This window comes from Aspergillus eucalypticola (assembly GCF_003184535.1).
Source record: "Aspergillus eucalypticola CBS 122712 chromosome Unknown BO83scaffold_39, whole genome shotgun sequence".
Taxonomy (NCBI): domain Eukaryota; kingdom Fungi; phylum Ascomycota; class Eurotiomycetes; order Eurotiales; family Aspergillaceae; genus Aspergillus; species Aspergillus eucalypticola.
Genome location: NW_020290313.1, coordinates 67,213 through 83,024, shown reverse-complemented (window position 1 = coordinate 83,024; position 15,812 = coordinate 67,213). Strand labels below are relative to the sequence as shown.

Sequence of the window (15,812 nt, the reverse complement as noted above, 5' to 3'; positions counted from 1 at the left end):
ACCATTTCAACCACCACCGAAGCCATGTGAAGGGGGCGAGAGAGTACTACTACTACCTCGAGGCTATGGGCCCAGCCCCGGGTGACAATGTCAGATATATTTATGATGAACACGTCAACTTCCCAGGATCGGGCATCCTGTCATTCTTGATAATATGTACACATCTTTACAAAATCATCCTTGCTTTCTTGAAGATTCCACCATTCCATCTCGGCAACCCGTCTACTGCACCACAAACTGGGTGGAATGATCTTTGTACAGCACACTGGAGTCCAGAGTCTCTCCCGTAGTAGAGCGGATAAAGTCAACCTGCAAAGCCGTTGAGTTCAGAAAGCGCAAGGTGCTGTAGCTGTAGTCATCGGCGTAGGCAAAAGCCGTGTACGAAGGCTCCGTACCCACAGAGCTCAGGCCCTCAATGTTGCCAGCACCACCCGCGACAATGTACATGGGCGCCTTGGGGTTGTTCAGACCATTCGGATCGGCAGTATCATTGACCACAGGCTGGAAGCGCTGGGAGTTGTGGACGTGGCCGAAGACCCCCAAGTCGACACCATACTTGTAGAAGATGTTCTCAAACGCCTCCTGGCAGACATCGCAGGCGTTCCCGTCGCCTGTAGTGTACCAAGGACGATGGCCGGCCACCACTACCCAGGGGGTGACCGTGCGGTCGACGCTGGCCAGGTCGGCTTCGAGAAACTCAAGCTGCTCGTTCTTGAAGCCGAACGGGCCTGTGTCGAGGTCTGCCGAGCCGTCAGTGCCGTCGGGCGCATCCTTGAAGTCAGTCTCAGTATCAATCATGGTGACGTGGACCATGCCGTACTCGAAGGAGTACCAGAAGGGCGGCACAGCAAGACTGCGTGCCTTCTCAGCGAGTGCTTTGGCGGTGGCGTTAGTAGACTGAGAAGCGAAGGCGCTGGGAACGGTGGCATCGAAGCGGTGCAGGAAGTCCGTGAAGTTCTTCTGGCCCTCCGGACACAGTTCATTCAGGTAGGGAATCTCGCTGCAGTCAGCCTCGTGGTTGCCTGGTCCCGGCATGTACAGACGGTTACCCGAGATGGGAGCCAGCTGGTCGTAGAAGCGCTCCAGGATCGACTGGTATGCATCAGAGCCGTCCAGCCAGTTACCAACGTCCTCGTACCAATCATCGGCGTAGGCAAAATCACCCGGGTGAATGACCAGCTCGTAGTCGTTGATGGTATCGGCCAGGCGGCCAATGGTGGTGTGGTTCAGGTCGGGCTCGACCTTGGGGATGTCGGACTTCTTCGCCTTACGCGAGGACAGCGTGTAGCCGTCAGTACCATAGACACCCAAGTCAATGACGACGTCCATGCTGAAGGGAGTTGTGTCACCGGGGGTGCGTGGGCTGAGGAATTGTCCCACGGTAGAGTTGTCAGACACAATCTTGTAGTAATAGGTGGTGGCCGGAGTGAGGTCGGTGAGGTAGGCGACGTTGGACCAAGTTCTCGAGGTTGAGTAAGTCGTCGACTTGGTCGTGCAGGCCTTGGAATCCAGGTTGCTGCTTGAGGTGCCATACTCGACGCAGCTCTGGTTCAGCTGCTCATAAGTGTTCCATGCGACGGAGACAGCTGAATGATTCGTCCGGGAGGTCAGCGGTGGCTCTTGTCTCATGGAGATGGAGAGCAGGGCTCCTCACCGTTGGATCCATAAATTGCCAATCTCTGTTGGTAAGGGGTGGTCTTGTCTGTGGGGATGGTGGGATAATCGACGGCTAGGGCACCCGCCGCGAGGACGGGCAACACCTTGGTCAAGGCAAGGAGCTTGGACATGTTGGCGCGTGATCAGGGCAGACACCAAATTATTTGACACCCACGGAAGACGCTCCTGATGAAGCAGCGAAGGTAGCGGCCGCTGAGATACTTATTTATGCAGTTCCAGTGAGCGGACGCATGACCAAAAATGCGTCCTAGGAGTAACACGTGGGCGGAGATAGGACTGATGCGGAGCACTGAATGAAGGCTTGCATCGCATCCAGGAGAGCTTGTCGGACGACGCTACAGAATAGGGTTATTGTGGCAGGCAACGTGCGCCGGCTCGCGTCTCTGCTTGGAAAATGGACGAGGGAGAGAGGGGTCCTCTTCATTTCTGCATTAATTAATTTCATTTCTGCAAACTTGGCAGGTGACGAAGAGGAAGAGCGAGTGAGAAGCGTGGATGAAGGCATTAGTTGCTGCACGTGGGATCGGCGACGGCTGTCACTGCTTCGGAAGGAGAGGCCATTAGGCGAGAGAAGAACCGAGGCTATTCCCGTCTGTCGATCACTCCGGTCGGCGATCCGTCGGCGATGGATGGACTGACATTACTCTTTGGGTCTGGTTCACTTCGGTTACAGATGGAAGTTATACAACATAATGTTAATGGTGGGTTACATTATCTCGCTACTAGCTAATCAAGACTGACTTGCTGCATGCGAGGTAGTAACAAACCCCACCCTCGCAAGGTCTTCATACAGCAAAAGGCATCCTTGACCATCCACCCTCGTCAATTACGGTTTGTCATATAATTATATCCCCGGTCAAACATGAGCTTGGCCTCGCGCGTATGCTCATCCAAATCCTCCGTGGGAAGTCGCAGCAGGTCGTTGTCTAGCCCCCGACGGTGCTCGTAATTGCCATCGCCGTTAGGGAAGAAGATTCGCGAGTACATGGCCAGCACTAATCCCGCATGGTCGCCCTGCTTCACCGACTCCAATCCGCGCTCATATCGACTTTGGGAGGGTTCCTGTTCGATCGTCCAACTGTCTGCCGTATCGCCTGTCACTCGGAGCCAACTTGCCAGCATGTCTCGCTGAGTGAGCAGGAAATCGGAGATGTACATCGGCTTGTTCCGCCATCGACTCATTGTCAGCTGGTCATCTTGTTCGTCTTCTGGGAGCACAGGAAGACTCAGAAGAGTAGCCACGGCCCGGCCACACTGGGCCAGGGTGCTGACATTGACCTTGGTGTTGCCGTCGTCGTTCAGGATGAGCTTCTTAGTGGAAAGATCGAAGCCGAATGCACTCGGCCCCAGTACCAGACTGTGCTCATACCAGAACCCACAGATCAGTGCGGTCCACGCCATGCCCTTGGCCTCGATGCCGGCCACGAGGTCGCGAAATCCTCCCCAGTTGAGACCGCTGTCGGCTAACGGCGGGTGCGTGACATCACAGCCCCAGACATTAGGCATCACATGCCGGATCCCAGCTTGAGAGGCAGCTTGCAGCAGCTTTGACTGGGTATCGCGAGGGGTCCGCACTGAGAGACTGATGATCAAGCAGTCCTGGCCCTGGAGAGCGCGCACCAGGCTGGCCTCATCATCGTAGTCCACAGTAATGGACTGGACGTCGGCGGGCACCTGGCTCGTACTACCCATGCGGGTCAGGGCTGTCACGCTATGCTGTCCAGTCCGAAGCAGTTCCTCGGTGATGGGCTTTCCGACGGTTCCCCCGGCCTGGCAATTGGACCTACGGTTAGCTATGTGGATGGTACAGTTTGGCATAATGCACTTACTCCGACGATAGCAATGCGTTGAATGCGGTTGCTGAACTCAGCCGGTTGGTCCTTGGCGTATTGGTTGGTCATCATGAGGAATACAGATGAATTTCTGTTCACAAAGGGGCTGTTGAATTGAATCTGCTTCTGCTGCTATTGTGGCAGCAAGTGGGCGATTATATATTGTCGAAGGAATCCCCGTCATACTATTGACCGGGGATTAGAGGCATTATCTCCGCCATGGCCTCGGCGTCAATAGTATGGTCGCCCGGAGTTAGATGAATCAGCAACCTTCTCTTCCATGCAGTGCTTAACAAGCAAAACAGCAGCCCGGGGATAAGTGGACAGCCCTGGGGCGCGGGAAGGAGGAGATACGGGGTCCGATACCCCGATCTGCCCGACATGGAGCGAATCTCACCTCATCGATAGGCTTGCTTACTTGACGAGGGAGTGAAGGAGTGAGATCCTTCTGATTAGCGATGACCATTTCACAGCATAATTAGTGATCCCTGATGATGTGTGATAAGCACATTAATATTATTAAGTTGACTATGCCACTACACAACGCTCCTGCTGTCCCTGTTCATGCCCCAGCACTGTTACCATGTATTATCTCGTGGTCTCCACCCAAGCTTTAAAATCCCGGTTGAATGATTCAAACCCTTGGCGGGTATTATCTCTCCACCCGGCAGCGTTGGCCAGCATGCCCTGACCCATGAGAAAGCTGAGCAGTCCGGTGAATCGCTCTTCGTGAACGAGACGTGTTCGGCTCGCTTGGCCAGGCTGGTCTGTCGGAGCGCATTTAAAGCTGAAGCGATGCTCGCCTGTAAAAATTCCGGGGATCGAGCCCACCCAGCTGAAGAGGTCTGGGCTATTGGTTCGAACGGTGGGGGTGAATTGCGACTTGCCGTAGTTGACAGTACATTTCAATTGGTCCCCAGCTTGAAGGTGTTCGGGAAGCTTGTCATTGACCGGGATGATGTGCTGTATAAAGCCGGACGGTGAATAGGTGGGCAAAGCTGCGAAATCCAGGAACTGTTGCGCGGACGTGGTCAGTTTGTTGGGTACACTTTGGGATTGCAGCAATGGGACGCACCTTGTCCCGCACTACCTCGGGAGCGGCTGCAATCTCCACGCTGGTTGTGATGGTATGCATTGGATAGATAGCTTTTTCTGTTCCGAAAATAGCTCGCTATATTTTGGCAATGATGAGCAGAGCTTCAGGTATCGGCCTGCCCTTTAAAGGACGACTCAAGCGGGCGCACGGAATGCCGTGTCCGAAACCCTCATCGTTGCAGACCCATTGCGGCTTGGATGTGATAGGGATGTGATAGCTAGTCTGGCTCAAAACCAACAACAAGATAAAAAGAAAGTGGAAGAACGGAAGCGGATGCTTGGAATATATCTAGTCCGTTCTAGCTGTTAAGAAGACGACTCTGAATGCTCTGTCTTGACATGGCGTGGCTAAGAAAAAGATGATCGAACCTCCGGGATTCAATACCCTTTCTGCCTTGGATACTCGTTCACCAAACGACTCCCCAGTCTCTAGAAACACATAAAGAAAGGATCACTGTATTTGGCAGCACATTCCGAGCATCCTTAGACATATAAAATCATGGATAGGGGCACAGGGTGGATTTCCGACCGTCGGCCGTTCTCTCTCCTTCTCTCCGCTCGGGATATGATTTCCGGGCGGAAGAGTTTTCGTGTTTTTCCATCCCTTCATTAGAGTCATTCTCGCTTTAACTGTGAATTGCCATTGTGAGTTTTCTTTCTTATGTTCCGACTATGCCTGCCACATCCAGAAGTCAACGGTCCCTTCGGAAGCATGTTACCACGGCCTGCATCCCCTGTCGTGAAGGGAAAGTCAAGGTAATTCAACTCCATCCCCGTCGCCCAACCACCACCATCACCGATTCTCATTTGCGATAGTGTGGCGGAGGTACCCCAACCTGTAGAAACTGTGCCATTCGAGGCAAAACCTGTCGCTACCGACAAAGCGATGACAAACGGAAAGTCCCTGTGCGCCCGGCCGTGGCTGTGCTGGCACGCCGGGTGGACAGCCTCGTCCACTATATCAAAGAGCGTGGCCTACCAGTTCCGCCCATCGACGAGGAGGACCATCGTATCTTGAAAAATGTTCTGGATGCTTTGGAGCTGGGATGCGAAGACTTTCCCACAATTCCAAACCACACCAGCCCCCGGAGAGGGCAAAATAATAGTGTCAATGTTAACATCGGGCCCACTACGCCCGCGTCCATCAACAGCGCCGCTCCTCCCACTCAGATGGACGAGACCCATAGCGTAGGGCCATCCAGCCAACCGACTGTGCCTCTAGATGCTTTTGATCCCTTGTGCGACAATGAACGGCCGATGTGGAAGGGCTCCACTATGCAGAGAAGACCGAAGGAGGACGAAGTGGAAGAAGATGGGGACAGTGACGACGAAGTCACAGACCAGCTCTCCTGTCGACTAGGAAGGTTGCAAGTCACCCACGATGGCCAACTTCGATACTTTGGTTCCACATCCAACTTAACGCTCCTGGATGCACTCGTAGATGTCACCCCGCCTATCGCCATTTCCCGGGATGCGCCCGAGTTGCTAGAGAACGCCAAGCTTAATCAAAATGTCGACGAAGCATTCGAAAAGCACCTCATTGAGCTCTTCTTTGCTTGGCAGGATCCCAGCCTGCATGTAATTGATGCCGAAAGCTTCTGGCGGTCTCGAACACAAAGCCGTGAGGAGGGGCTTGTAACGCCATATTATTCCCGAGCCCTCTCGGACGCCATGTGTGCCTTGGGAGCCGCCTATGAGCCCAAATATCACCCCGACTTTGTCACCTTTCCCCGTTCACTGGCGGAATACTTTGGCGACCGGGCCAAGCTGCTAGTAGAACTTGAACTGGATAACCCGTCAATTGCAACCATACAGGCCTTGGTTATTCTCAGTAACCATGAGGCATCCTGTACCCGGGATACTCGAGGATGGCTATACAGTGGTAAGCCTTCCCCCTTCCCAGTAAATGGGATGCACTGAGGCTAACGAAGAAGGGATGGCCATGCGTCTCACATTGGATTTGGGGCTTCATCTGGAGATGGGCCCGTATGTGGAAAAGGGAATCATTCCCCATCAAGACGCCGAGGTGCGCCGTATGGTATTCTGGGGGGTCTATTTGAATGAGCAGTAAGTGTCCCCGCCCTCTTCTCCTGGGATAACCAGCTTATTATCCAGGTTCTGGGGATTTTATCTAGGTCGCTCCGCCCAATGCCGGATGGACGCCGTCACGGTGCGGGAGCCCATGTCTCCGAGCCCGTTTCCTACCTCGACCTGGAAGCCATATCCTGATCAACTTGGGAGTAATTTCCCTCCAATTCCCTTTAACCCACTCTGCCAGGAATGGGTCTCACTCTATGAAATCATGCTCCCGCTCACCGACATCTTGTAAGACACCGCCTCCAGTAAAGAAATGTTCTTGGCGCTAACGGTTACTTCCAAAGATACGGCTGTTCAGAGATCTCTACTCACGCCCTGCAGGAGCTGGCTTCGACAACCGTTGAGAAGTTGCGAATGTGGCAGGTTAACCTCCCCAAAGAGCTTAAGGTCGATGAAGGAACTCATTCTGGTTTCCGATCGCCCTTGCCTCATGTTCTCACCCTCCAGTAAGTCCTGCCAGGATCTTTTGTTCATTTTCGGTCTCAAATTTGACAGCAATTCAGTATGCAGTACTACCAGTTCATGATCCATTGCCACAAGCCCTACATCTCGCGACGTCATATACAGCCCCAGCCTCCTCAAGGTCCGGGCTCAGGCCATGCTCGAAAAATGTGCATCGAATCTGCAGTGGCCATCGTTCAACTGCTCGGCCTCTATGAGCAGACCTACGGATTTGACAAGACCAGTATCCAGATGGTTTCATTTGTATTTTCGGCTGCACTGATATTGATCTTCAACACTGTTCCCGTTAGAACCACGTCTCGAGATCAACTCCTGGTGAACCATCTCAATACTTGCTTTCGGGCCCTTGACCGCATGGCTAGCTGCTTCGAGAATGCCCGACGCACCAGCGTTTTCCTGGGCACCTTGCGCCAACAATGGCAGATACGCCGGCAGAAACGCCGAGCTCTTGGGGGCAAGATAAACCTTGCGTATGGCCGTCCGCAGGGCCTTTCGGAATCATCGGGGTGGAACCGGGAAGATACTGAAGGGCACCCAAACATGCCGTGTAAGCCTGTGCTCACAGAGGGTTCTTCTACGGGTCAAGATACTCAGCTTAGTGATCTCGTGCCATACTACTCTGTAATTACTGATGCACCCACATCCACAGTCGACTTCATGGCACCCAATCTTTGTAACATCCTGCTCAGTGAAGGGATCCCTCGCGCATTTGTGTGAGTTGGGGAATATCGTATGGCATCTGACCTGTTTGGTATATGCTCCTCAGTTTCTAAGAAAGTCTCATCATTTTGCAGCGGATTCACTATGAAAGCATCTCCTAGCATCATGCTTCTAATCCCATATTGTTGAGATAGGAAAACTTGATTGCGACTGTAGGCGCTCGAACAAGACAGCTGGAAGAAATGATTCTATGCCAAGGCACCCTTGTCTTCTAAGTTGTCATCGGTTTGAGAAGGATTTGCAAGGGTTGTACATAGTAGGGGACAGAAGTATCCGTCACGAACGCGTCGACCTGATGTTAGGGGTAGCCGTTCTAGTATACCAAAGGCATGGACTACTTGAAACGTAATATTCCCCGCTCCCCGTTCGGGTGGGCCCAAAAGAAGGAATGCCCTAAGGGAGAGGATGTTAATGCCTTTTCCACATGGTAACTGGTCCCGATTATTGAGCCGGCTGTCCACAAGTTGGTAGGACGGATTTCTGCTCAGGCCGGAACAAGAGAAAAGAATGCTTACAGCTTTCTTTACAGCTAGGTGTCGCTGCAATACTTCATGACGGAATGGGCATGACGTCAGTCACACCATCCAGCTTCAAGAGGCATGGTTCGAGAACCTTTGTAGTGAAATGCATTTGAGGGTGAACTCTCTGACACCGTCACCATGGGATATCCCAATACGATGCCCCGAAAACGAGCCGAAACTTGTACCTCTGAGATCATTCAATCCTCATATTTACTGCCACACACGCTTGACTACTAAACTGCATCTGGTGCATGCGCTCGGAAATACTATATCAAGCTACATGCATATCAGAGCATGCAGGTGGCGAAACGCCCAGAAGTCGGCTTCCTGCAAAACACCGGATTCGAACAGAGAATGTCAGAACGTGTATCCTGCCAAAATCCAGTTCACATGCTGCGAGTAAACGATCAACATGCCTACCCCTTCCGTTGCTGAAGTGTCATCCAACGTTGCAATCTATCCGTTCTATGATTTGCCTTGTAAGGAAAAGTCATAAGGATGTCATAATGATTAACGGCCGTTTGTCACTTTCTTTCGCAGCTTTGGAATTTGTATGACTATATATAAGCAATGAATGTGTAACTGTTAAACGTTTGAAGTGGAAATCCATGAGGATTCAACTGTTGCGTGTTGCGTGCAAGACAACCCAGGTCTCTGAAGTATATCTTAATCAACACCCGCTGCATCTTACCATCTGCAGAAATGAAGAAGAACCCTCCAACACAGGACGTTATTCTTCAACGGTTACATGGCCATACGTGCTTCATACCGGATCTTCGGTCTCTGATAAGGAATGAACCCGGGGGCAAAAACAGCAACCATACTTTATTAGCACTATGTGTTAATGACTATATAGAGAGGTATGTATCTCACATCACTTCAGGGGCCTTTACCAGAAAATGACGCTGATGCCAGTGACTTTCTAAGTCTCTTGCCCGGAGATCCAGCCAAGGCACGCAAAGTAAAAGCTTCTGATTTCCCACTATTAGCCTGTCTTTGGTGGCCACATACATCATTCAGAAAGCTGCGTGTCTTGGCATTTCTAGCTGTATGGTTGATTGTCTGGGACGATGAACTGGATGGGGCATCCCAGTCGACGGCGTACAACCTGAATATGGGTCAGCAGTTTCGGGACGAGACGCGTCAGTATATCGGTAGCAGTCTGGAATTGAAATCGAAACAATGTGATCATATTACCGACAATACCATCATTTGCGGGTTTAGTCCAATAGCAGATTTCATCCGAGAGGAGTATGACGAAGGTATGTCAGTTAGGCAGAGCGGATTCCTACCACCTATGACGAGACTGACGCTATATAGAACATAGGCTCACATTGGCAGAAGAGATCATGTTTGTCATCGACATGTCCAAGGTTGAACAGGAAAATCGTCTTGGAACCGATATACCGTCAACCGACCAATACCTGGCGTACCGGCTCGGAACAAACTTGATGGGGGTGATATGCGCTGCAACAGAGTATGTCAGCACCACCGACCGTGCCATATGTCTAACATTAATATATGATATTTCAAAGGCTCTCCACGCACCTGCGAATCCCCCGGTCAATGACACGTAGTCCGTTGGTGAAGGACATCTGGCACGAGACGAACCTTATTATCGCTGTGTCAGTACATATCAAATGGAGTTCAATATTCCCTGCTAATCTATGCTTAGCACAAATGATATCCTGTCCCTCAAGAAGGAGATTGTCAGTCATGGAACTTCTTCACTCAGAAAGATGTATACTGACTCCAAACCTGTTTAGCATAAAGGAGAAGTATACAGCCTGATACCTATTCTTCTCAACCAGGCGAAATCACCGCAAACCGCCATCGACATTTCGTTCCAGATTCTCAGGGATTCATTTGCGGACTTGGACCGCATTGAAGCTGATATTGTGGCAAGGTCTGATCAAATGCCTTTGAAATTCTTGATCGAGTCATGCCGCCGCTACTGCGCGGGCTTTATTAAGTGGAGGTTCGTGAGGCCTTTCCCAGGATATTGCACTGCCTTTAACGCTAGGATATAGTCTTGCTACTCCACGATATATGCTCTCCTCTGTGCCTATAGATCAGACAGGTGCTATGGTCTTGTTGTTTTAACATATTATCTTCATGAAACTGATCGGGTGGTATGTAACTGCACCCAAGAGTCCAGGTAATTCAATACGTCGGTAGATGGCCACATTGGAGTATTCGAAAACAAAGAAACAATGGCAGGAGTGTGCAAAGCAGTTGAACCCTCTTATTATCTTAGTGAATTAGTCTCTTCTATATGCATATTATGACTTTGGAGGCTTTTTCTATCTGTACTATGATATATACTGGCAAGCTCTGGAGAGCATGTCCATCAATTCATGGAGGATTTGAAGTACATCATCCACTAAACAATCTGGCGCCGTAGCTGTAGATGAATTGAAAACCGGTGTGAATTTTACAACACTCCCGGTGACAGGAAGTATAGGAAGTAATGGGCCGTCTCACAGCGAATGTCTATTGTTGTTGTTGTTGTTGCGCACCTTCTACAGAGCTAGTCCTCACCCAATTGTCGACATGGCAAGTTTTGGTTTCCTTTGATCCGGTGCAGGGTGTGTCTAGATTTGTTGCCTTGGCTTCGTAATGATATCAAAAGAGGCAAAGATTATCGGAAAAGTTAGACCAGAAATTGATATAGCGAGCCGGGATATCCGCACTAACCAGCCGTGGGCATATAGAGAACAGAGAGTTGCTCCTTGTGCGTGTGGTTGGACCTACTTGATTGAGATACTTGCATAAGGTCAACCGTTCCACTGAAGATGCCAGTGCCGCGCACCTTTCTGCAGCCCGCCCTTGCGGTGCCTGAATGTATTGCCAGTGCATTTTTCCCCTCCTAGAGGTTTTCTTCATAACAACAATTTGCATCGTACCTGGTAGTCACAAGAGACCTGGTAATAATGTGGTCGAATACTGCCAGACCCTTGCTTGAGTTGACTTTCAGAGTCACAACTACGTTTAACTCGTCACTCTAATTACCATTCGATTATATAACTCATCGTACTGATCATACGGGCCGTATTTGGAACAGAAGACGTATCTAAAAAGCTGGCCCTCAGCGCTGAAGCAAAAGGCATACAGCCGCTCCGTGTTGAGATAACGACATCATGTGAACACGTTCATCGCCACCCCCTTGCGTCCACAGTTGTTCTCTGCTTTCTTCACTTAGCTTCAGAGGTTTTCGTCCTGCATCTGGTCTGTGCCCAAATGAGGTAGGCTTAAAAATTATCGCGTCACCATATGCAACACGCCAAAAGTAACGAACTGACCCGTCTTGTGATCACATTAAACTTCATTAGGTGCCGAGTTTCAGGTTGCAGGAATATGTGCCGGAATGCAATCAGCCCAAGCCATACTCCAAGTTGGAAGACGTGAGGTACTTGATTCATCTAGAAGATGAGAATACTAGGTTGATCAATTGCGCCATAACTGCAGGGCGCTCAGAGAGTGAAAAAGCTCCTGGGGAGTATCGGGCATGATACTACGCTAGGTGCTTTCAACATTTTCACAGCGAATTTTGTTTTCGCCCTCCACGAGATCGTCGTTTCAAGTGGACTGTAATGGAAGTTGTTGTTATCCGCAATTGATTAGTGAGGTGGCAAGGGCGAATCCCCCTTCGGCGAAGGAGGTGTTCATCTACAAGTTTATGGGTTATCAGGTTCACTGTTATGATTCCTATGATGTAGGCCACCTGTCTCATCCATATGGTATAAAAGAACCACTCATCGCAGAAGGCTTCGAGAAACTCGACCCGTTCTATTGATCATTTAGTACGTCTTTCTATTGCAGTCGGAATATGCCTACTAAAAGTTTGAAAGTGGTCATTGTCGGAGGGTCCATCGCGGGTCTACTTCTCGCCAACGCTCTTGCTCGACAGGGAATTGACTTCGTTGTCCTGGAAGCTAGGTCGGAAGCTGCCCCATACGATGGAGCGGGACTATGCCTTTTGTCGAGCGGAGCACGTATTCTGGATCAGTTGGGGATGTTCGAGGACATCCAATATCACGGTGGTCCTATTTCCGTCCAGCGCATCTGGCGAGATGACGGACAACTGCTTGGGCACACCGAAGGCTTGGCCCTAATTACCGCCCGGTATGTCACAATCACGCGTTGAACACTTCCACAATGTGACATCCCGTCGGTTTACGGTCGTAACATGCCTGGCAGTAGGTTTGCTAACATGGTAGCAGGCAGGGCTACCCTGTGATTTTCATTGAAAGACAACGCGTTCTTCAAGTCCTTTTTGACCATCTACCAGACAAAGGACGCGTGCTCCTCGGAAAGAAAGTCATAGAGATAACCTCATCGGACGACCAGGCGATAATTATGTGCTTGGATGGGAGTACCTACCAAGCGGACATAGTTGTTGGAGCCGATGGGATACACAGCATTACGCGCAGAAAGATGATAAGGGATATTATCAGCGACAGCCCAAAATCGCATATAATGCCTGAAGCTCTTGGACAAGGTAATGCGTCGTATGCAGATTCAAACCACCATGCTTACAGTTAAGACAGTGTTCAGCGCTCAGTACTCTGCGGTTTTTGGAATCTCCAAGCCCACATCCGGGATGAAGATTGGGCATTGTAACAGGACATTTGCGCATGGCTTTTCCTTTTTCAATGCGGTGGGGAGGGATGGTCAAATATTCTGGTTCGTATTCCGTGACATGGGAAAGGTATATGGCGAAAAAGACATACCTCGCTTAGACCAAAGCAAGATAGAGGAAGACATGGCCCCCTTCTTTAGTAAGTATATTGCAGAAGGGGTGCAGTTCCGGGATATCTTTGAGAACAGAGTCCGTTGCTCCCATGTGCCTATCGAAGAAGGTTTCTTGAACCAGTGGGTCTGGAAGAGATATGCATGTATCGGAGACTCAGTACACAAGGTACAGTGATGATCCTACCCCAATTTTCATTGCTGATTCAAGGCACAGACTACTCCTAACCTGGGGCAAGGCGGGAACGGGGCGTTGGAGAGTGCCACGTCCCTGGCAAATACAATCGTTGCTATGGCGCAAGCCAGCATGTCCTCCGACCTATCCCTTCCTCGGATTTCAGCCTCCTTGGAAGAATGGGCTGCATCCAGACAGCAACGCATGAGGCTACTCTGCGAGTTGGGTAACGGCTTTACGAGGCTCGAAGCATTCCATACGCTGAAAGACAGAGTGGTAGGTCTCTACCTCGGTAAATATCAACTAGACGCAATAGCAGATATCCTGTGCGAGACCACTGTTGGCGCTGAGAAGTTGTCATTTCTCCCACCTCCTCGGAGATCATTACAGGTCACAATGCCTTTTGACTCACGAAAAGGCATCCAAGCTCCAACCAGAACTAATTCGCTATTACTGCGTTCTCTTATTGCAATTACCATAGTTTTCGCCCTTCAACCCCTTCTGCAGCACTGCATGACTGACAAGGTCGTTGATCATGTACCTATTTTGCATGGTCATGACGGGCGAGCATACGAACTGCATGACTCTCATACTAATCATAATAGCACGAAGACTCTAGCAGCAATGTCACGAATCGCGGACTTCGGGGTGCTGCTAACAATTTGGGCTGTGGAAAGCTGCAGAACAGGGAACATTGCCACTCTGATGTCGTTGTAAGTTTTGACATTAGCCCATTAAAGTCTGCGAGAGATCTCACTCTTTTGTAGTTTCTTGTCTTTTCCTGTGATTTCAGGAATGCTTGGAGGGATCCATGTGATAGCTCCATTATACTTCTTATTATATTCCATACAGTCACCGGTGTCCAAATTCGATACGCCAGATCGTCGCTGTACGCAAATCTCTTACATGAAGTCCTTGGTTCCGTGTCTTATATCGTGCTATTATATTCCGGGGTTCTGGATCACCTATGTGGACTCTTCAGTGCAAAGCAACTCAGTTATGATGTTTATTCTCCTACCAGCTTTTTTCCGATTCCTCCATGTCCAGATGTCGTCCTTTCTCAGAGGAACAACAGTGAAAGAGCTTATTGAAACGCCGAACGTCGACATGCCATATATTAGAATAACATACTACACATGCGCTTTAATATCTGGGTTCATGTCTTTGCTATTGAGAGCTTGGGTATCGCGGTCATTATTCGGTTGCTTATTGCCAATATCACATCATATGAGCCTAACAGCATCTACCAGGCACATCGCTTACGAGGACACGGTCGGGTTTGTATGTGGCTTGATATGGGTCACATATGAGTACATGGACTTAAACTCCGGCGGGATGATGAGTATGCCCTGGCTCTCGTTCATCCTAGCGGGCACACTCATAACTCTGGTTCTGGGGCCGGCAGCAGCTTTGATGCTAGGATGGGGCCTGAGAGAAGAGTACTTGGCAATGCATGCCGAACGCCGCCTAAAAAACACACTGCCTCTGCCAGCAGCTGTTGGAAGTCCAATAGTAGGTTGAGTTTGGTTACGTCGGTCAACCCTTACAATTACCTCCTCTCCAGAAAGACAAAAATAACGACGCGGGGCGTCAGTATTCTGTTCTTCCCATGTACGGTCAAGATATTGAGTGAGCGGCACGTCTCTCTCCGTATACTTTTCATTTGTCAAACTGTGGTTTTGATTTCACCATTCTATGCTGCAACAAACAACTGTCGGTGTAAAAATATAGCGCGAGTTCCTTACTACAAAACCGAATCAATGAACAATGCGACTCAATGTTTGTACGTGCACAAGTGTAAGTTGTACATGAGGTTTATTTGCCAGAAGAGGCGCACCCGCCATGTATTCAAGCCTTCGTAGTTCAAATATCTTCACACTTCGCTACCATATCATTAAACATCTCTACCCCTGTATGTGTTCATAGGACGTTTGAAGAAAAAATTAAGTTTTAACCCCAATTCCTTTCCACTATGGAGTCCCTTGAGATTGTGGTATTAAGGCGGTGTCCCCTCCAACGCCCCCTAAGATGACAATGCAGTCTTTGGAGCGTAAAAGGATCAATAAATCAAGCAACTAAATATAATACATCTAGGAGCGTGCTGTCCACGCATTTTTCATTCTTTAAAGTGCTTTCCCAAGGGGACGTCGGCGCTTTGAGAATGTCTCCAATAAACTTCCATACCCTCACTCGCCTAGTAAGAGCATTGTGGCTGTGTGTATAAGTCCGAAGGACTTGTGAATTAGGAAATTGATAGACGAGGGCCTGAACAAAGTGCCCTTGCCTTATAAGATTGCAATACGAAGCTAGCAAAGTCGGTCCCCCATGCTTAGACACATCAACACAATTTCTTTACCTTGACGAAAACATGCTGTTGCACGATGTATGCATGTATGCTGTGTGACACCAGCTGTACCAAACCTCTCTTGGAAAGAGCATTTCAAATGACGCACTGTGACGCACGCTGTGTGGTAATATTGA

At 49.8% G+C, this 15,812-nt stretch overlaps 7 protein-coding genes across 7 annotated transcripts; 4 read left to right on the top strand and 3 right to left on the bottom strand.

The window, feature by feature from the left end:
- Positions 1–10: 10 nt before the first annotated feature.
- BO83DRAFT_382902 (purple acid phosphatase family protein) lies at positions 11–2,045 on the bottom strand. The gene is made up of 2 exons (XM_025532340.1): positions 1,655–2,045; positions 11–1,586 (listed from the first exon to the last, which is right to left on the bottom strand). Exons 1-2 carry the CDS (start codon positions 1,785–1,787, stop codon positions 223–225), a joined length of 1,497 nt encoding a protein of 498 aa, XP_025382820.1. The 5' UTR covers positions 1,788–2,045; the 3' UTR covers positions 11–222.
- A 340-nt stretch (positions 2,046–2,385) lies between these two features.
- BO83DRAFT_382900 (oxidoreductase CipA-like protein) lies at positions 2,386–3,615 on the bottom strand. The gene has a single exon (XM_025532339.1). The coding sequence runs from the start codon at positions 3,367–3,369 to the stop codon at positions 2,500–2,502; it is 870 nt and encodes a 289-aa protein (XP_025382819.1). The 5' UTR covers positions 3,370–3,615; the 3' UTR covers positions 2,386–2,499.
- Positions 3,616–4,097: 482 nt separating this feature from the next.
- Positions 4,098–4,644, bottom strand: BO83DRAFT_412162 (SRPBCC domain-containing protein; the record flags this gene model as incomplete). Its single annotated transcript, XM_025534380.1, has 2 exons — positions 4,098–4,523; positions 4,585–4,644. The coding sequence occupies 2 exons, from the start codon at positions 4,642–4,644 to the stop codon at positions 4,098–4,100; spliced, it is 486 nt and encodes a 161-aa protein (XP_025382818.1).
- A 621-nt stretch (positions 4,645–5,265) lies between these two features.
- Positions 5,266–7,880, top strand: BO83DRAFT_412161 (fungal specific transcription factor domain-containing protein; the record flags this gene model as incomplete). Its single annotated transcript, XM_025534379.1, has 6 exons — positions 5,266–5,360; positions 5,447–6,486; positions 6,539–6,671; positions 6,720–6,929; positions 6,986–7,147; positions 7,205–7,880. The coding sequence occupies 6 exons, from the start codon at positions 5,266–5,268 to the stop codon at positions 7,878–7,880; spliced, it is 2,316 nt and encodes a 771-aa protein (XP_025382817.1).
- Positions 7,881–9,165: 1,285 nt separating this feature from the next.
- Positions 9,166–10,761, top strand: BO83DRAFT_412160 (terpene synthase family protein). The gene is made up of 7 exons (XM_025534378.1): positions 9,166–9,264; positions 9,332–9,666; positions 9,725–9,881; positions 9,940–10,029; positions 10,080–10,113; positions 10,171–10,382; positions 10,435–10,761. Exons 2-7 carry the CDS (start codon positions 9,519–9,521, stop codon positions 10,505–10,507), a joined length of 714 nt encoding a protein of 237 aa, XP_025382816.1. The 5' UTR covers positions 9,166–9,264; positions 9,332–9,518; the 3' UTR covers positions 10,508–10,761.
- Positions 10,762–12,204: 1,443 nt separating this feature from the next.
- On the top strand, positions 12,205–14,048 carry BO83DRAFT_371431 (FAD/NAD(P)-binding domain-containing protein; the record flags this gene model as incomplete). The annotated part of the gene is made up of 4 exons (XM_025529933.1): positions 12,205–12,529; positions 12,628–12,905; positions 12,955–13,325; positions 13,374–14,048. Exons 1-4 carry the CDS (start codon positions 12,234–12,236, stop codon positions 14,046–14,048), a joined length of 1,620 nt encoding a protein of 539 aa, XP_025382815.1. The 5' UTR covers positions 12,205–12,233.
- Positions 14,049–14,123: 75 nt separating this feature from the next.
- Positions 14,124–14,852, top strand: BO83DRAFT_324871 (uncharacterized protein; the record flags this gene model as incomplete). The annotated part of the gene is made up of 1 exon (XM_025527990.1): positions 14,124–14,852. A coding segment is annotated over one exon (729 nt), but the record flags the coding sequence as incomplete, so codon positions are not given.
- Between the last annotated feature and the right edge of the window lie 960 nt (positions 14,853–15,812).

What these genes read in the sequence shown, in the direction of transcription:
- BO83DRAFT_382902 (XM_025532340.1), bottom strand. Translation starts at nt 1,787, where the DNA reads ATGTCCAAGCTCCTTGCCTTGACCAAGGTGTTGCCCGTCCTCGCGGCG. An exon ending in GGCAATTTATGGATCCAACG is followed by an intron (nt 1,587 to 1,654) that starts GTGAGGAGCCCT and finishes CGAATCATTCAG; the next exon opens with CTGTCTCCGTCGCATGGAAC.
- BO83DRAFT_412160 (XM_025534378.1), top strand. Translation starts at nt 9,519, where the DNA reads ATGGGTCAGCAGTTTCGGGACGAGACGCGTCAGTATATCGGTAGCAGT. An exon ending in CCGAGAGGAGTATGACGAAG is followed by an intron (nt 9,667 to 9,724) that starts GTATGTCAGTTA and finishes GACGCTATATAG; the next exon opens with AACATAGGCTCACATTGGCA. An exon ending in GCGGGCTTTATTAAGTGGAG is followed by an intron (nt 10,383 to 10,434) that starts GTTCGTGAGGCC and finishes GCTAGGATATAG; the next exon opens with TCTTGCTACTCCACGATATA.
- BO83DRAFT_382900 (XM_025532339.1), bottom strand. Translation starts at nt 3,369, where the DNA reads ATGGGTAGTACGAGCCAGGTGCCCGCCGACGTCCAGTCCATTACTGTG.